At 39.6% G+C, this 18272-nt stretch overlaps 1 protein-coding gene across 1 annotated transcript; it reads left to right on the top strand.

Moving 5' to 3' along the window:
- The first annotated feature begins 7536 nt into the window (after positions 1-7536).
- sox18 (SRY-box transcription factor 18) lies at positions 7537-16326 on the top strand. The gene is made up of 2 exons (XM_023297422.3): positions 7537-8232; positions 12074-16326. The coding sequence occupies exons 1-2, from the start codon at positions 7872-7874 to the stop codon at positions 13195-13197; spliced, it is 1485 nt and encodes a 494-aa protein (XP_023153190.1). The 5' UTR covers positions 7537-7871; the 3' UTR covers positions 13198-16326.
- The last annotated feature ends 1946 nt before the right edge of the window (positions 16327-18272 follow it).

Raw genomic sequence — 18272 nt, 5'->3', positions numbered from 1 at the left:
CCCTCGCCTCCTGCTTCTACCCCTCCGCTGGGGTTGCCTCACTCTTACATATACAATTACCTCTCTGTTTTCTCTCCCCACACCCACCTCTCCTCCTCGACTCCCTTCTGCTTCCTGCTCCCAGATGCAGCCGGTCTTAACCCGGTATTGTCCCACAGAACAACCAAGAAAAACCAGCAACGGTGACGGCAGCTGTCGGGATGCTGCGAGTGATTCAGAGCCTTCGCTTGTCCACAACGCCGAGGCCTGTTTGCCGAAACAACGTCTCTTTCACTGCAGCTCATACCTATGTGGACGTGAGAAGGAATCACACAGGCATTCTTTTAATTATGAAGTGGTTCTGTGCATGTTTGAGATGGCTAAAATGTGAAAAGTACTCTTCGCCACGTTCTCTTTGCTGCTGTTTGTTTCTTCTCCCCTGAGTGTTTTGGCTGCCAGAGAGCTTGCAGGACTTGGAAGAGTGAGACTGTACCCCTTAAAAGGCGAATTCTTGACGCTCCTCCAAAAAATCCCCTCCACCCTGACAACTTTATACAACTCTCCGAACTTCCCCTTCCTCTCGTGTCGTTTTCTTTTTCTGCCCTCAGCCTTGTTGTTGCAGACGAACCTCCCAGGTGTCCTTCCTCTTCACCAACCCATCCCCTCCTGTGCATTAGTGACTCCTACCCCTCCTCTTACTTCTGGATATACGTACGTCTTTTGGGCAGACATGAGCTCAGGCTGCAGACGGTGTTTACAACAAGCCCCCCTCCTAGTTTTACATGCCGTGAAATTAACTCCTTCTAATCAACTCAGGTCCTGTCAACAAGCCAGTTTTTCATCTAGAAAGTATGGGAAAAGACGTGCAGGTAGTTTGCAGATTGGGTCATTATCTACAGATCCTTCTGATTAGAAAATATGGTACTAAAAAGAACCTGCCAGCACAATTATAGTCTTTCTGGCAAACGTGAGCCCACCATCCAGCGCAGGATTCTTGGCACTTGTTCGGAAGTTTTGGCAGAACTTCCTTTTGGGCCTGGATCAGTGATTACTGACAAATATCTGGATGGGGGGGTTTTATACGAAGGGAAAAAGGAGGGAGAGAAAGGATTACATCTAAGAGAAGACAAGATAAACCAAGTCCAAATATGGAGAGGCAGAGTAGAGAAAGAGAAGGGATTGTAATGAAACAAAAGCTGCAGAAACAAAGGAGTACAGAAATAGCTATGATGATGTCAGGCTTCTTCTTCTACACCAGAGGGTTTGTTGACTGAAGATTCTTAAGCCGATGACTTTCTGGAAGCTGTAAAATCGAAGCAACTGCACATTAACATCCCTTTTAGTCCCCTCTCGGCCTCTCTTTGGCCCCTTCGCTGGGTCCAGGCGTGTGTTTTTGTGGGTCAGTGCATGTATGTGCACGGCAGCAGCATGTTTGTTTGGCCACAGACTAACCGAAGACGTGCATGCCAAGGGTGTGTGCACTGGTTGAGTTCACATCTCATCACATATGAGCCCCACAGGACTGAACCAAGAGGACCATTCCAATGTCACATACTGTTGGGTTTTTATGGGTTTGTTTTGAAGTTTTTCTGCTCTCTAGTGGGAAAAATAACTTCGTAGAGAGTTATTAATTATTAAATTGAGCAGGCGACATTCTATATTTTTCATATTGTGAACAAATCTCATAAAAAAGACCAAAACCAGTGACAAATGCAGCATTTCAATGTACATCATGTGTGTACTTAAAGTCTGATTTCTGCTCCATTGTTGCCCACAAAACTAAAAACACATCAGTGAGCTGCGGTGGCCAACATGTTCTTTTATTATTATGAACGCATGTACTCTGGTTTATTTTGAGTCAGTCCCGTAAACACCAACCAAATGCACTGCTTCCTTCAATGTCTACCGAAAAATACAGTTTTAGAAAGATACTGAGACTTTTTGGGAGTCATTATCAAATGTTTATATTGTCAATAAGAACTAATATTCTTGCAGCTTGCAGTCAGAGAAAGGAAGCCAGAAAGTATTAAGAGATGCACTAGTTATCAAAGTCTTTGGGTTTTGTTTTCTGTTTACCTGCTGTTTTATTTTGAAAACGTCTTTCCTAGTGTGTTGCTTCTGTTTTTACATCCTCCCCTTGTCCCTCTTTTCCTCCTTTTTTTGGTCGCCCTCATTAGTATCACTCGTGACTCATCAGTTCTCGTTGTATGAAAATGGTTTTTTTTGTCTTTTGTTCTGTCTTTTTCAGTTCTTCATGTTTGCCTACCTAATGGTCACCTGAATGTCATCATAGCTTCAGGTTTCAGAATGCTGCCATAGATCACAGTTCTAGAAAGTTGTCTTAGATAAAGGTTCTAGAATGTTGTCATGAGGTCAAGGTTCTAGAACGATGTCATAAGGTCAAGGTTCTAGAATGATGTCATAAGGTCAAGGTTCTAAAAAGTTGCCATAGATCAAGATTCTTGAATGATGTCATAAAGTCAAGGTTCTAGAATGTTGCCATGAGGTCAAGTTTCCAGAACGTTGTCATTGGGTCAGTGTTCTAGAAAGTTGTCATGAGTCAAGGTTCTAGAATGTTGTCATAGATCAAGGTTCTAGAATCATGTTATAAGGTCCAGTTAGAGAATGTCGTCGTAAATTAGAGTTAATTTAATGTTGTCATAGGTCAAGGTTCTACAATATTATTGGTCATTATTCTAGAGCGGGCCTATTCAATTGGCGGCCCGTGGGCCACATCCGGCCCGCGTGCCCCTCACAACTGGCCCACCCCCCAATGACCCCTTTCCAACCATCTAAAGCAGCCCTATTCAACTAGCGGCCCGCGGGCCACATGCGGCCCGAAAGCAACCCTCGAGATGGCCGAAAGCAACTGCCGAGTGATTGGGACTTGGGTCCGAGAAAAACAGAAAAACATCTTTTGGTAACACTGACAAGTTCTTGCAAAAATTCCAACATTATTGCCAACATTGAATGCAACACTTGCCGTAACCTAGCAACTAACCCACAATGCCTTGCGTTGAGGAGACGCGTTTGAAAAGTTAACATTAGCAGTTCTATACAGGCGAAAATAGTAGCATGTCTTTTTCTATCCTGAAACGACAAATCGGCGAGGAAAACCGTCGGTTTAATCCTGCGTGGACTGACAAGTATTTATTTATTTATCACCAAGTCCGAACGCCAAACCAATGCGTTTACTCTGCAACAAGTGCGTTGCAGCGCTGAAAGATTATCGTGTCCGAAGACACCACACTGAAAAACATGCCGCGTTTCGGACAAACTTTCCCGAGGGATGTCATAAGAGAGCGGGTGTAATTCAAAGTTTGACTGCATCTTACAACCAGAGCTGTACTACAATGAAGCGGACCTACACAGCTCAGGAAAGGGCCACGAAAAAGAGGCCGTTCACAGACTCAGAAACTGTGAAGGACTGCATGTTGGATGTCGTGGATGAAGTTTTAACGGACGATAAAGTTAAGACGAGTGTGACATCTGCTATCAAACAGGTCTGACACGTCAAACATTCTCGCCACAGATGTCTTCGAGACATGGTAAGTGCAACAAAGCAGCGTGCTGTAGCAGACACTAAAGGTAGTTTTATGTATTTATGTGACTATTTTCTGTTCACTTATTATAAGTTTAATATTTAAGAAAGACATTTTGTTTTGACAGTTATTTCACTTAGTTGCACTTTATTATGCACTTTGATGTCAGCTTTATTTCGTTCCAAAGGGATAGTAACTATCACTGTGCCCACAGTTTTTTTTTGTTTGTTTTTTTTTTGATTATATGCACTGAAGATGCGACTGTCTCAGATGAGACCAAATATGGACAGGGACAAACTCTTTTTTTTGTTATTTCAAAAGAAGAAAAATGTCTCAAGTTCTGAAAAGTTACTGTTAAGCAAGTTACTTTTTAATGCACTTTGAGATGTGACCAAAACAAAAGATGGTGTTTCTAATCGGCACTTAGTTTTTATGTTCATATGCACCTTAACATGTGCTTATATTTACCTATCAAAATGTGTTGAAGTTGTGTGTTTGAAATGTAAAATTTAAAGAAGCAGTATTTCAGCACAGGTTTAGTTTAAGTACTGCTCTTCTATTATGTTTATGTCCTGTTGGATGTGGCAGTACGTTTATAAACATCCAGTGTCTTTGTTATCTGTTTGTGTTTATTTTAAATGGTTAACTTTGCTCAGTGTCTGCTAAAAACGTCCGGCCCAGCTCATATTCTTAGTCTGAAAATCCGGCCCCAGTGAATTTTTAATTGAATAGCCCTGGTTTAGGGTGTTGATTTGTCTGGTTAACAGCTTCTATTTTGGATGAGGACAGGTTTCCCCCTGCTGGTCTTTATAGTGAACTGCCCTCTGAAGAATCCTAAACAGAATCTGTGCCAGAGTTAGAACAAGCACATTGTTATTGAATTTGTAATATTTCTTTATCCAGTGTGATCTTACTCTACTACCTCAGAACCATTACCAGTATGACTTATTACTTATTTTCAGTAATGTTTCCTTCTTAACCTCTTTATTAGCTCCACATGAAAGAGCTCCGCCATGGAATTTTACATTTACAAAGCTTTTAAATGTTCTGTTTTTGTTGATGTTGTCAGAAAGTCAATAATTCTATTTTATGTTAAGTTGGTGGTGACTGCACTGCATTTAGAGACGTTCCTACATCTTTCTTCATACCATTAACATACATGATGGAAGTACAATATTAGGAACATTTGTAAATGCAATGCAGACCAACACACCACCTCCACCTAGTATGCTGTTACGTAAATTGCCTTTTTCAACATCAAGAAAGATTAAAAGCATAAAAGTAGAATTTGTTGTATTTAAAAATGCTAGATTTGATGGATGTACCCAATAAAGTAGTGGGTGAGTGCGTACCAACGACAGCATCCTAAAGTGTTTTGTTTTCCTGGCCAGGCATGAGGGTCGTGCAGTTTAGTAGAACTTGCAGTGATTATCGGTAAACTAAATGGCTGTTGGTGATCCATTTGGTCATGTTGTTGTTGGCTATTGTTGGTTTGATGACCAGAATAAAATCCAGAAGCCAGTTTTCTTAACTGTGATATACGCTTCCACCTATTTTCCTGAATCCATCCCAAAAAATCACTGCACCTGCTGCCACAAAGGCACAAAGTTTGCCACCAGCTCTGGGCTGTCAAAAACTGGATGGACGAACTGACCAAGGAACTAATGGTCTTTCCGAGATATTTCAACAGATGTTGGAGGCATTACGTGTCTCACATTCAGTTTCAGAAGAAGCATTTGAATGCTGAAATCAAACTCAACGTAACACTGTCAGTAAAGAAAGACTGGGACCATCTATGTCAGGTTCAGTCTGTCTAAACTAGTGTTTGGACACAATTTCTACAGCAGGTTGGTTTGTTGGTTCTTCTGCTAAAACTAATGTGCTGGATTTTGTCTCCCGGTGTAAAATTAAGCAAAGAACACCCACTCTTCATGTTAAGACAGCAGGAAGAAACTGTTCTCTGCTCTCACTGCTGGTTCTCAGATCTTAATGTGGCAAAAAGCAAAGTGTCTGACAGAATTTCTCTAATTCATACACCTGAGTATAGAAGAAAAACAGTTCGGCCTCCAGAGATGATGGTTTCTGCTATGTGAAATCCATATCTGATGGTGTGGTAGCACCCTCTGGTGGTCAGCAGTGTGATAGTTTGTCCAGCTCTTACATTATGCCCACCATAGACTCCTTTTTAGAAGGAAAACTTGGTGATATACCATTTTGATTCACTTCCTCCCACTTTGTTTGGCTATAGCCCTGTCCTAATTTGATAGAACATGATATTGATGTTGGTGCTGCTTCTCCCATTAAACCAGATGTCCTGTAAAGACGCAAGAAAAGATGAAAAAAGAAGCTAACTGGTTGGTTGAAAATAGTTTAGCCAAGGTAAACTTTAGCTCCTTTCGCCTTCATGTTTGTTGGCCTTCAAGTCTGACGCTGCTCCTCATTTCTGTTTAGACTTTTCTAAATGTAATGCTGTAACTGTGTCTGACTCATTCCTAGCCACTCACATGGAGGTTTGCATTGATATGATTGGTCCTGGATCTGCTGAAATGGTCCTGGTAGGTTCCTTTAACCTTAAACTACATGCAGTATACTGTTAAAGTACCTGCTATTCTCCATCTATGCTGATGATATGGTGTTGTACTTGAGTGATAGGGAGAGTCTCCAGTCTTTGCTAATGCATCGCTAACACTTATGAGTTTGATAAGGTCACAGTAACCTTCTTGGGGAAGCAGGTTGGACATTTGTAGGTTTACTCAGTGGATGTAAAAGTTGCAGGGGTGAAGTGACGTGGTTTTATGGTACGATGGGTTATTACTGTTGCTGTTGTAAAAGCTTCCTCTGGGTCTCCAATCCTTTAAACATCTGGACAGCTCCTGCTTTACGTCCTATAAGTTTACAATTAATCAATGACAGAGCAGATGGATCAAAGCCATAAAGTTCTGTTTTCTCTGTAATGTATCAATAATCTCAAATGCTGCTGTAAAGTCGTCAGGTGCAGGATCTTCTACCTCCCTCTGTTAGCCCTCTTATATCAGCTCTTTCAGACGCCTGCAATGCCATTTATTACAGCGCCTGTATCACCAGATAAACTCTCTATGACCTCTGGTGTTTGTGTTGGTTTTGGCTCATATTCTTGGTCATTTCTTGCCCATTTTTTGACAATTACAAGACCAAATTGAAATTTTTTTCTAAATGCTGAAGAGAAAAAAATTGCAGATAGAAGAAAAATGTGCTATCTGGAACCAAAACGGCATTTCTACAAATAAATCCAAACAGTCAATGCCTATTTTTACATGAATAAAAACAGTCTTGGTCACAAACTGGAGCAACTTTGACCCTAACTTCAGCTTCAACTTGGAAAGTTTGGTATATTAACCTGTAAACATAGGTAACCTCTGATCCAAATGTTTATTTTTTAGAACTTAATGGATGTATCTGTTAAATTACCAGGTTTTAACCACTTTTTAGGCAGAAATTCAAGCATTTCGCTGCAAAATTAGCCACCCTTAAGAAAAAACACCATTTCAGCTGCATCATTTAAGCTTAATGCTCTTTTTAAAATATGTTTGTTGATCCAAATCAACATTAAAACCAATATAACATCTTGTACTTTCTTCTATTAGCCCTCTTAGATTAGCAGTTTTTGGCCACCTTTTAGGCAGAAATTTGAGCAACAGGGTTTCTGTTTTGCTGCAAAATTAACACCTTAAAGAGAAAACCGCATTTCAGCTGCATCACTGTTGATCCAAATCAACACTGAAACCAATATCTTCTACTTTCTTCTGTTGCGTCTCATGTCAGTCAGGGTAAAGCTTCAGTGGGGAGGAAAGGGTTTCTGGAGGAGAAAAGAAGGGAAGGCAGAGTTAAACCTCCCTCCTTTGCTTTTCCTCGTGGACACGCTTCTCCCTGCAGCCGTCTGGTGTCTCATTGGTTAAATCCACCGGCTGTATATTTATGTGGTTGGTCAGGGAGGGGTTTATGTACACAGTTAAATCTGGCCACAAGTTTCAAAACTTTCAAACAGAGCAGAGAGTCTGAGAGTCGAAGAGAAGAAGTCGAGCTTTGGACAAACTGCTGAACCAAACTCCAACCAGAACTGTTGTGTTCTGGGAAATAAAACAGACAGAAAGAGGCCGAGTCATTGTGGATCACCTTCAGGGGGAATATTTTGAAACACAGCTGTTTTATTTTCTTCCTCGTCTTCCTCCTCCTCTCACATCTCGATGCTTTGCTTTGGGATTTGTGCTCCAAATCCATCCGACTCAACTCTCCACCTGAAACACTCTGACTTCCTGTCCAGAACTTTGCCGCTCCGCCAGAATTTCACTCGGACAAAAAGTTGACTCTGGAATGAATTTAGCAGAAGCCAGCCTGTCCAGAGAGACTCTCCTGGCCTGGACGTCCAGGACGCCAAGTCCTGACTTTGATCCGGAGATGGGCTTTGAGCAGAACCTCTCCGGAGACTGCAGCTCTCCTGACGACACGAGGAGATCAGAAGTGAGGGTTTCTCTGACTCCCAGCTCAGGGAGACAGAGTCCGGATCCGACCCAGGCAGGAGGCGTGTCGGTGGGCTCAGATGGGAAACCTTCGGGGGCTGAGCAGAGGATCCGCCGGCCCATGAACGCCTTCATGGTCTGGGCTAAAGACGAGAGGAAGCGCCTGGCCCTGCAGAACCCCGACCTGCACAACGCCGTGCTCAGCAAGATGCTCGGTAAGACCAGCAGAAACAAAGCAGAAGTACTGCAGAAATGAAAAAAACTGCTTGACTTCATCTTTTTTTTTTTTTTGCATTTAGTGTAAAATCTACAACATCTGCACAGATGAGATTGTTTAAACCACAACATCAGCCATGTATAAGTTTCATAAAGTGACTCTAGTGCAGGAGTGTCAAACTCATCTTAGTTCAGGTTCCACATTCAGTCCAGTTTGATCTCAAGTGAGTTGGACCAGTAAAATCAGAGCATAATAACCTATAAATCACCACAACTCCTAATGTTTCATTTGTTTTAGTGCAAAAAAGTACATTCTGAAAATATTCACATTTAAGGATTTCTCTTTTTTTGTTTTGTTTTTTACAAAACATCATTAACAACCTGAAATTTCTGAAGAAAAATAAATTCAATTTTAACAACATTATACCTCCATTTATCATTTACACATTACAACTTCCAGATCACAGAGTGTCTACAAAGGAGCAAAACATTTAGTCATCTGGAGCTGGACAATATAGTATTTTACTTCATGATCAAATTGACAAAAGTCAGACAAAAAACAACAAAAAGAAGACAAAATATTACAAAAATGAGACACAAAATGACAAAAATGAGACAAAAGACACAAAACAAAACAAAAAAGAGACTAAAAACTAGACAAAAAGTTACAAAGTGACAAAAAACGGACACAAACGATACCAAAAATTACAAAAAAGGAACAAAACAACAAAAAATAGACAAAAACAAGTCAGACAAAAAGGAAACACAAAACAACAGTTAAGGAAAACACAAAATGACAAAACTGAGACAAACGACATGAAACAAGACAAAAGAGGCAAAAAATTAGACAAAAAATTTACAAAGCGACAAAAAATCAGACACAAATGAGACAAAAAATGACAAAGAAAGGAACAAAATGACAAAAATAGACAAAAAACACAAGCAAGACAAAAAGGAAACAGAAAACGACAAAAACATGAGACAAACGACAAAAGTCAGACCAAAACAAAAGACAAAAACAACAAAAACAAGACAAAAGATTATGAAAATGAGCCACAAAACAACAAAAGAACAATAAGCAATCTGTTATTTTATTTATGATCATAACAACTTGTCATGGTCTAGAAATTATTTTAAATTTGTAGTTTTACAAATTTATAATCTGCAGTTAATGTCTTCTCTGGAATTTGTACTCTTTATAAAGTCGGGCCAAATTGGACCTTCTTTTGGCCCGTGGGCCGCAGGTTTGACACCCCTGGTTTAGTTTATAACTGCAGCTAAATATTCAAAACATTTGCTTTTCCCCAGTTTTGTCACTCTCACTTGTCTCAGTAACACGAATAAGACCAACAGCATGATATTAGAATCAGTGCTTTAAAAACTCAAATATATCTATAGATATGAACATGCAACAATCTGTTTGCATTTAGTTGTTTGACAAAAATGTTCGTCACATGTCCAGTGTATGTGTTGTAACTGAGTCTTTGCTTTGTTTTGCCTGTTTATAATCGCCACAGTTGCCCTCTCTGTCTATAAATTGTTCAATTTCTTACATTTAACTGTGATTAAAGGACTTTAAAAAAAGGCCCAAGATAAGATAAATCTTTATTATTCCCACAATGGGGCAAAGATAGTGCAAACATTTAAGGAATATAACGTAAAAATAAAAAATAAACCAAAATAACAAGTACTAGTTCTAAAAAATGACATTATTGCACATATCAGTGGTGTATATTAGAATATTAGAATACTATTATTGCACAGATTGTTCTGTTGTACTGTTGTACTCTACAAAAAACTCTCTTTAATATCAAAGTGAAAACAGATTTTTAATTTGCTTTATATATTTTCAATTAATTGACATGATTTGGTAAAAATCTGTTTTCACTTTGATATTAAAGAGTTTATTTTTTGCAAATTCTTGTCAAAAAAATCCAAATTATATTGACTTCATGTGTAAAAGCAACAAAAGGGGTGAGTACTTTTTTAACAGGCGTTATAACATGCATTCTGGTGTCACCTTTCTTAAATAATGTTTTTGCATTTTGTATATTTTTTGCATCTTTTTTTTACCACGTATGTCGATGCTGCAGCTTTAAACAGATATCTGCAATAAATTATAATTCTCTACATGACAGCTATGCAGTTTTGTGTTAAATATTCGCAGCTAAAATCACTTTCAGTTGGTCAAAAGTAAAATTTCACACCAACACCTCTATGTTAAAGCAGCCAAATTGATCTTCAATGTATCTGACAGTCACTTAAAACCCATAATGTGTTTGCATGGACAGAATAAGTGGGAAGAAAAAACCCAAACGGTCCTCAGAAACCTCTCAAACCGCCCATAAGTCACCTCTCCTCCGTCCATCCATGTGCTCATGACGCTCCAAGCTCCATAGTTTGTCAGAAATATGGAACCCGCTGCAGCTGACGGGAGTCCAAGTCGACCACAAGCCCTCCTTCAGCCTCCTCCAGGGAGAAAAACCTTTTATGGCCAACTCTTTGCTACAGACGAGGTGAAGGTTGGACACAGAGGACTTGAGGAGGACTCACTTTAATGGATTGTTCTATGAAAAAAAATCACTTTATCTTTTTTCTGTTGCTTTTAAAAAAAAACTCTACATGCATCACATTCTTGCAGAGTTTCACACTCAGCTCATCTGCAGCTGGAGAATTTTGGAGGCGCCGATATTAAAACTAGAAAAGCACCCAGAGAGCGCAGTACTCCGCCAAGGCTGCTCAGTCTTGTATCATTTCCGACGGATGAAATCTCGTCTGTGTTTCATGTTGTCTGTGAACATCCTTTCATTTTCTGTGTATTTCAAAGAAGGTTCTTGTTCAGTTTACTGCCATAGAAGGCGAAAGAAACCAGTAAATATTCACATTTGAGAAGCTGCAGTTAAGCCGTCACAATGAACACAAGATTGACCACAAAGAGACAAAAACTACCGTAACAGATGCAAAACTACCAAGAGACAAAAATGACCACAAAGAGACACAAACTGAACACAAAGAGACACAAACTGACTCCAAAACTACATAAAACAACCACAAAGAGACAAACAAATGACCACAGAGACAACAAGAAAAGGCCTCAGAGAGAGCAGTACTCCTCCAAGGCTGCTCATTCCCGCATATAGCATTGTCAGAAATGCAGCATTTTTTTAAAATAATTGCAGCATTTGTTTATTAGTTACTGATGAACAGAAATCACAGCAGCATAGAATGTGTCCATTTAATATAGATGTACCCACAAACAAGATGACCTTGCACTGAGCACAGGTGTGTGTTCTGCATGTGTACGTTATGTACGGATACTGAATCGTGTGACCTAAATATGTAGTCGGCGCCGGGAATTGATGGGACTCAGAAACACCCCCACAATTTAATCAATTGTTGATTTAATGTTGATTTAAATTTGATATAATTTCCAATGGATAAGTCCTGGTAAGTCCACAGTGGTGGATTTGTAGTAGGATCACAATCATGTGATTGTCAGCAGGCACCATTTTGACCAGTGCAAACTCCATTTTATATATGAAGTAAATCGCCATGTTATCTGTTATAAATATTACGGCATTTCCCGCTATCAGTACGTATATTTAACCGTGAAATTTTTTTTTTTGAGAAATAAATACAAAAATTACAGTATTGAATGTTAAAAAACTGTGCCAAAGTAAGGAAATGTATTTTTTCAAGAGAATTTTTGTTTCCTGATTCAGTGTATACAAACTTTTCTAGAGTGTACACATTTTTACTGTCATGGTCTGATAGTTTTTCATAGTAAAATTTACAAACATTTATGTACTAAAATCTAATTTGTAAATTCCTCTCCTCCAGGTCAGTCCTGGAAGGCCCTGAGCTCCACCGACAAGCGTCCGTTTGTGGAAGAAGCTGAACGCCTCCGTGTCCAACACCTCCAGGACCATCCCAACTACAAATACAGGCCTCGCCGCAAAAAGACCACCAAGAAACTGAAGCGGGTCGAACCGGGGCTCCTGCTGCACAGCTTGTCCCAGGGCAGTGCACCGTGCCTGGGGTTAGGACCTTCCATCAACCCCCTGGGAGGAGAAAGCATCTCTGGAGGTTCTCCTTATCCAGGCATCCACCACCACCATCCCCACCACCTGCTGCCGTCTCTGGGGCACTTCAGGGACCTCCAGGCCCCGGGACCCCCAGACTTGGAGACATATGGCCTGCCTACTCCGGAGATGTCTCCTCTGGATGTTCTGGAAGATGGAGCCGGGGAGTCGGTGTTCTTCCCCCAACATATGCCAGAGGAGGCTGGGATGGGAGGTTGGAGCGGTGGGTACCACCACCAGCAGCTCCACCATCACAACCAGCACCACGGCCACCAGTACGCCAACCACAGTCCCAGTTTAGATATGACTTCCAGCCCAAGTCCTGGTAGGAGCTCCAGACTTGAGTCTCGAATCGTCGCCTTAAGGAGTCCTGTAAAGTCCTTCCATGACTCGTACCCTCAGCCCCCCTTCAGCCACCCTGAGCCAATAAAACCCCACCAGAACTCTTCTCCCGTCGCCTACTTCAACCAAACGTACGCCGGCGGCTGCTCGAACTCCAACCACTTCACTCCGTCTCATGTGGGGCAGCTTTCGCCTCCTCCTGAAGCTTCTCCGTCATCCTCTGTTCCGCCTCCATCCACCTTCCTTCCTTCTGGGCACTTGGACCAATCGACTCCCCAAACCTCTGGACATTTGGGGTCTTCTGCTGCTGAATTCTGGTCTGAAGTGGACCGACATGAACTTGACCAGTACGTGAACGTCGGCAGGAATCGAGAGGACGTCTACGGACCGGACAGAGGATCCAAAGTCCTCAGTAGCAGCGCCATTAGCAGGGACGTTGCTGATATTATGGGTGGGTGTGATGATGGCAGCAGCCCTCTTATATCAGCGCTTTCAGACGCCAGCAGTGCCGTTTATTACAGTGCCTGTATCTCTGGATAAACTCTCTGTGATTTATGGTGTTTGTGTTGGTTTTGGCTCATATTTTTGGTCATTTCTTGCCTATGTCTTTATGATTACAAGCCCAAATTGAAAAGATTTTCTAAATGCTGAAGAGAAAGAAAATGCAGATGGGGAATCTCATGAGAGAAAAAATGTGCAAACTGGAAAAAAATAGACTTTTGTCTAATAAATAGAAATTGTCATTTCTTGTTTTTTTTCCATTAACAAACACAGAGTTGACTCAAACTGGTTTCCTTTGCAGCTACAGGCCGTTGTGGCTTCTTTAAACTTGGGAACTTAGTTATACTAACCCACAACCATAGGTAACATCTCATTCACATGGTTATTTTTTAGGATTAATGGGTTGTCTCTGTTAGATTATTACTATTTTTTAGGCAGAAATGTGTACAACAGGGTTTCCATTTTGCTGCAAAATTACCCACCCTGAAGAGAAAACTTCATTTCAGCTGCAGCATTGTTGATCCAATTCAATCCTAAAACCAATATGATATTTGATTTTTTTTCTTTCATTCTCAAACAAACATGACCGTTCAAAAGTTTGGGGTCACTTAGAAATGTCCTTATTTTTGAAAGAAAGCTGTTTTTTTTCCAATGAAGATAACATGAAATGAATGATAAATCCAGTGTAGACATAGTTAATGTGGTAAATGACTATTGTAGCTGGAAACAGCTGATTTTTAATGGAATATCTCCATAGGGGTACAGAGGAACATTTCCAGCAACCATCACTCCTGTGTTCTAATGCTACATTGTGTTAGCTAATGGTGTTGAAAGGCTCATTGATGATTAGAAAACCCTTGTGCAGTTATGTTAGTACATGGATAAAAGTGGGAGTTTTCATGGAAAACATGGAATTGTCTGGTTGACCCCAAACTTTTGAACAGTGGTGTAATGTATGGAAACTGGAAGGAAACTTTAGAGAATGTTGCTACAAAAATATTTTCTCGGCCTTTGATTAGGTTGGAGTTAATTCTGCAGGATACTAGACTGAGGTGTTAGCATGACTAGCACTAAAAAACGGCAGTATTTATCAAAAGTTGGATGCATTAATGGCACAGAAACATCATGATTCAGGATGCAGGACATCAGCAAGTGTTTGCCTGCATTAAAGTACTTTTTAGCAGGATGCTAACCTCCTATCTGTTCATCTTGTGTATTTCAGCACTCTGGTGACAGATTTAATCTTGTTTCATCTCAGAACCAGACAAATAATCATCTAGTGAACTTCATGAAGTTTAAATGTCTCCACATATATTCCAGCCTTCACCACAAACCCGGAACAAACCACTGATATCTCCCACAAACTATCAGGATGGTTTACAAGCCGACTCCAGTTTATTCTGACCGTGATAGATGCCATGACAGGACCCTCGTGTTGAACTCCACACCACAGTCTGCAGGTTTTAAGCTGCTTTCCTTCCTCCTAAACACCAATATGCAGATAATTCAAAGATTATTCTTTTAAAACCAGCATCACTTCTTATTTTTTTTGCTCACTTTAATTGTTTAAAGTGGAACAAAATAGCTTTACAAACAACATTTCTAAAGGTTAAGTGCTTTCGATACAATTCTTGCAAGTACAATTGTGAAAATATGTTAATTTATATGTAAAAGGTCGTCATTTTTATGGTCAAATTCATGGAAAGCAGCCTCAAACTACCAGATAGTGGTTAGCAGTTATTAATTAATAACTGTTTACATGCTTGGTGTTGTGGTTTTTGGAAAAAGTTGTTTTGATATTTACTGAAGGAGAAAGTGAGACATGAAATGTTCTCTTTGCACTGGGGAGGAACACTACTTATTCAAAAAGAAATGGCCAAATTTAATATGTTTTATACACAATTGATTGTGTACATGTTATTTTATAGAATCTTTTTTTTTTTTTTTAAAGGAAAATTATTTAGGAAGAGACAATTAGCTTAGCTTAGCATAAGGACAGGAATCATGTTAGACAGTTAACCCACCTCTAGTACATATAATTGACATTTAATTTCATGCTTCAGCAAACAGAAATGTAGAAATTGTTATTTTAAATGGAGTGTGTGGTGCAATCACTGCTCCACAAACCACAAATTGTCTGTTTTTGCTTTTCTGCTTCTCTAGATTGAACTATTTGGAGTTTTTCACCTCCTGACCCATCATCATATTTAAATTAAAGGTCTAAAAGAGTTAAACTATTCCTTTAGATAATATAAACGTTTTGCTGCAGTGCGTTTTTTTTTTGCAGTTAATCCAAAACGTCTTATGAATTTGCCTTTAAAAATGAATCTATGATTGTAAAAATCTCTGTTTTCTGTCAGACTCACAGCTAAACGGACAACTTTCCCCTCCAACGCCAAAGCTGGAAATTTAAATGAAAAATTTGTGGTTTTGTTTGTGCTGAGAAGTCAACAAGCTGCAGCCACCGTCGAACCTCCTTGTGTGTTTATGTAGCTTCCATCCCGTAATAGTTTAGTTTACAGTGAAGGCAAAAACCCAGAAGTGTCCCTTCGAAGATTTACTCTGCATCTGGTCTTCATTAGCGCTAAAGACAAAGCTTTTCCTCCCTGTTTTCTTTTTCTCTCTACATGAAACAATAGAACAAAATAGCGCATCTTGTCCAGTGGAAGTGCTTCTATTTACCACACAACGGTAGATTTTTCCAATAATTCCTCTGGAGGACGGAGCAGTATTTAAAAAATGCTCCTACATCTGCATTTGACATTCTTCTGTGTTGACACCAGACTCTTGTTTCCATTTTAAATTACTGTGACGCACTCAAACATCAGAGAGACAGCAGGCATTTAGTTTTTTTGTTGTTGTTTTTTTCTTTCTTTGGAGTCGTGCAATAACTCTGGGGCTTTTGGTAATAATTATCTGAAGAAGAAAAAAAGAAACACCCAAAACTCTGGGATTAAAACAAAGCATGGTTTCTTGGCGCTCGTATAAATTAAAAGCAGGATTTTCCCAGAAGTGTTGCTGTGATGCTTTTAAATGTGCCTGACAGGGATTATTTTTACTTTTTAAATGTAGAAAATGCTTGTATATTTGGAAAAAATGTGTCTGTAAATGGATCTGTTCAATTTTATATGATAATTTTACAAAATAAACACATTTCTTCTCACAGTCTTCTCACCTTCTGCCATCACTGCTTTAAATAAACTATTGTGTAAATTGACTAAAAAATGACCCAATTCTTAAAAATATTTCCACATTCAGTCATGCATACTCTCATCTGAGAGGTGACTAATAATACCAACTAAAAAAATAATCAAATTAACACGTTTTTGGTTTAGTTTTGTGTTGATTTGTGCATCATAAAAGTGGATTTTTCATGAATACTGTCCAAACAGAGTCAGTCTGGTTTGGTTTCATTTGAAATATTCCCATCAGATACAAAAGACGTGAGGTTTCATTGATGGAATATGAGAAATCTGAGCTTAAAATCCGAACGTTATTGGGTTGGAGTGAGTCAGATCTTGAATCAGGTCATCAGACGTCTCCACCCAGTAACCGCTTGACTTTCCACTGCATCAGTTAAAGGTCATGCTGCTTCTTCTTTGGAACCTTTTACTGATGGCTGAAGTGAGACAACAATGTTTAGCATTTAAGATCCTGAAGTTTTTAAAAATGTAACCCTTTGATGCACAACATGGGTCAAGAGTGATCCAAATCCAATGGGAAATGGGTATCTCCTGACCCACACTGCGCATCAAAGGGTTAAAGGGCTTTTGACATAAACTGGTGCAGAAGGTATCCAGATATACTGTATATTTCTGGTCAATGTGATGCTAAAGGTTTCAAATCTTGATATTTAACTTTGTACAGTACACTACCTCAATCTAAACTTTTCTAATCTGCTAAAACCAACCCCAAGCTGGTCTGATTTGGTCCAACCAGGCTCCAGTCTGCAGCCAGCCTTCAAGTCTAGAAGCTGCTGTATATACAGCCTCCATGCTGCACTAATATTGGTACCAGAACACAGCTGATTTAGATTACCACACACTGCATCCTGACCCTGAGTTCAACAGTTTGACAAGCACTTCTTTGGAACTTTAAGAAAATCCCTCCCTGAACTCAGACATTCACTGTACAGTTAATGAAATTTCACCCAATAGTTCTGATATTTCAGGCAATGTTGGGACAGTTAGTCGTCCCACCACACATGGAAACGATATCTTACAAGGGTTTATACCATTTGAATAATAAGAGTTAGTGCTTTTACAGAATATTTATACAGTATGTACAACACATAATTTGGCTTAGAATGGACCCATGTCATTAAAAATACAGCAGCAGTTTTCATGCAGCCTAAATTCTACGTTAAAAAGGACCCTATGAAGGTAAAGTCCTGCTTTTCACATCCGCAAGGGTTTACATGAAGCAAATTTTGTCTTCTTACTAAGTCTTCCTGTGGATGTCCACATGCAGTGCAAAATTTATTGCAGTGTGGACAATAAAAAGTTGTCTGACAAGAAAAAAATGATGAAATGATGGCGCATTTGGGTTTGGTTAGTTCAGTTAAGTTAGTTTAATGAATATTGTCTGAGCTCATATTCTCATACACATTTTAAAACACTGTGTGAAGCCCATCGTTTTGCATATTGCAAAAATTTGTTGAGGTAAATTTTGGCATCTTCCTGAATCTGCTAAGGTACATATAGACATTTTAGGTTCAGGCCCAAAATTTCTATTTGCAGGGAGTGTAAATGTGCCACGAAACCAACACAAATGCTTGTTTTGAGGAGAGATTTAACACCCACACCCTAATAATTTATCATTTAAAGATCTTTAACCCAAGTTGTTGATACTGGACTTCGGAGGTGCTTTGTTTCGTACTTCCTGTCCATCAATAGTTCTAAATTCTCCAGATGTCTTGTGCTACGTCCGCTCAAAGTGCTTAGAATTGGAAGGACATTGGTGCACTTCAGGAATAATCACTGACATGGTGAACTTTGTAGCTGGATGCTATACTTTGCAGCAATAACTAGTGAAAAATGCGAAGTTTCATGAGTCTTATGGGTTTTTCTCTGTTTAAAGAGACAGGAATGACTGACCTGTACGGATGTGGAAAC

The sequence above is a fragment of the Amphiprion ocellaris genome, chromosome 8, assembly GCF_022539595.1.
Source record: "Amphiprion ocellaris isolate individual 3 ecotype Okinawa chromosome 8, ASM2253959v1, whole genome shotgun sequence".
Taxonomy (NCBI): Eukaryota; Metazoa; Chordata; class Actinopteri; family Pomacentridae; genus Amphiprion; species Amphiprion ocellaris.
The sequence above is the reverse complement of the archived record's forward strand: the minus strand, read 5'-3'. Positions and strand labels throughout refer to the sequence as shown.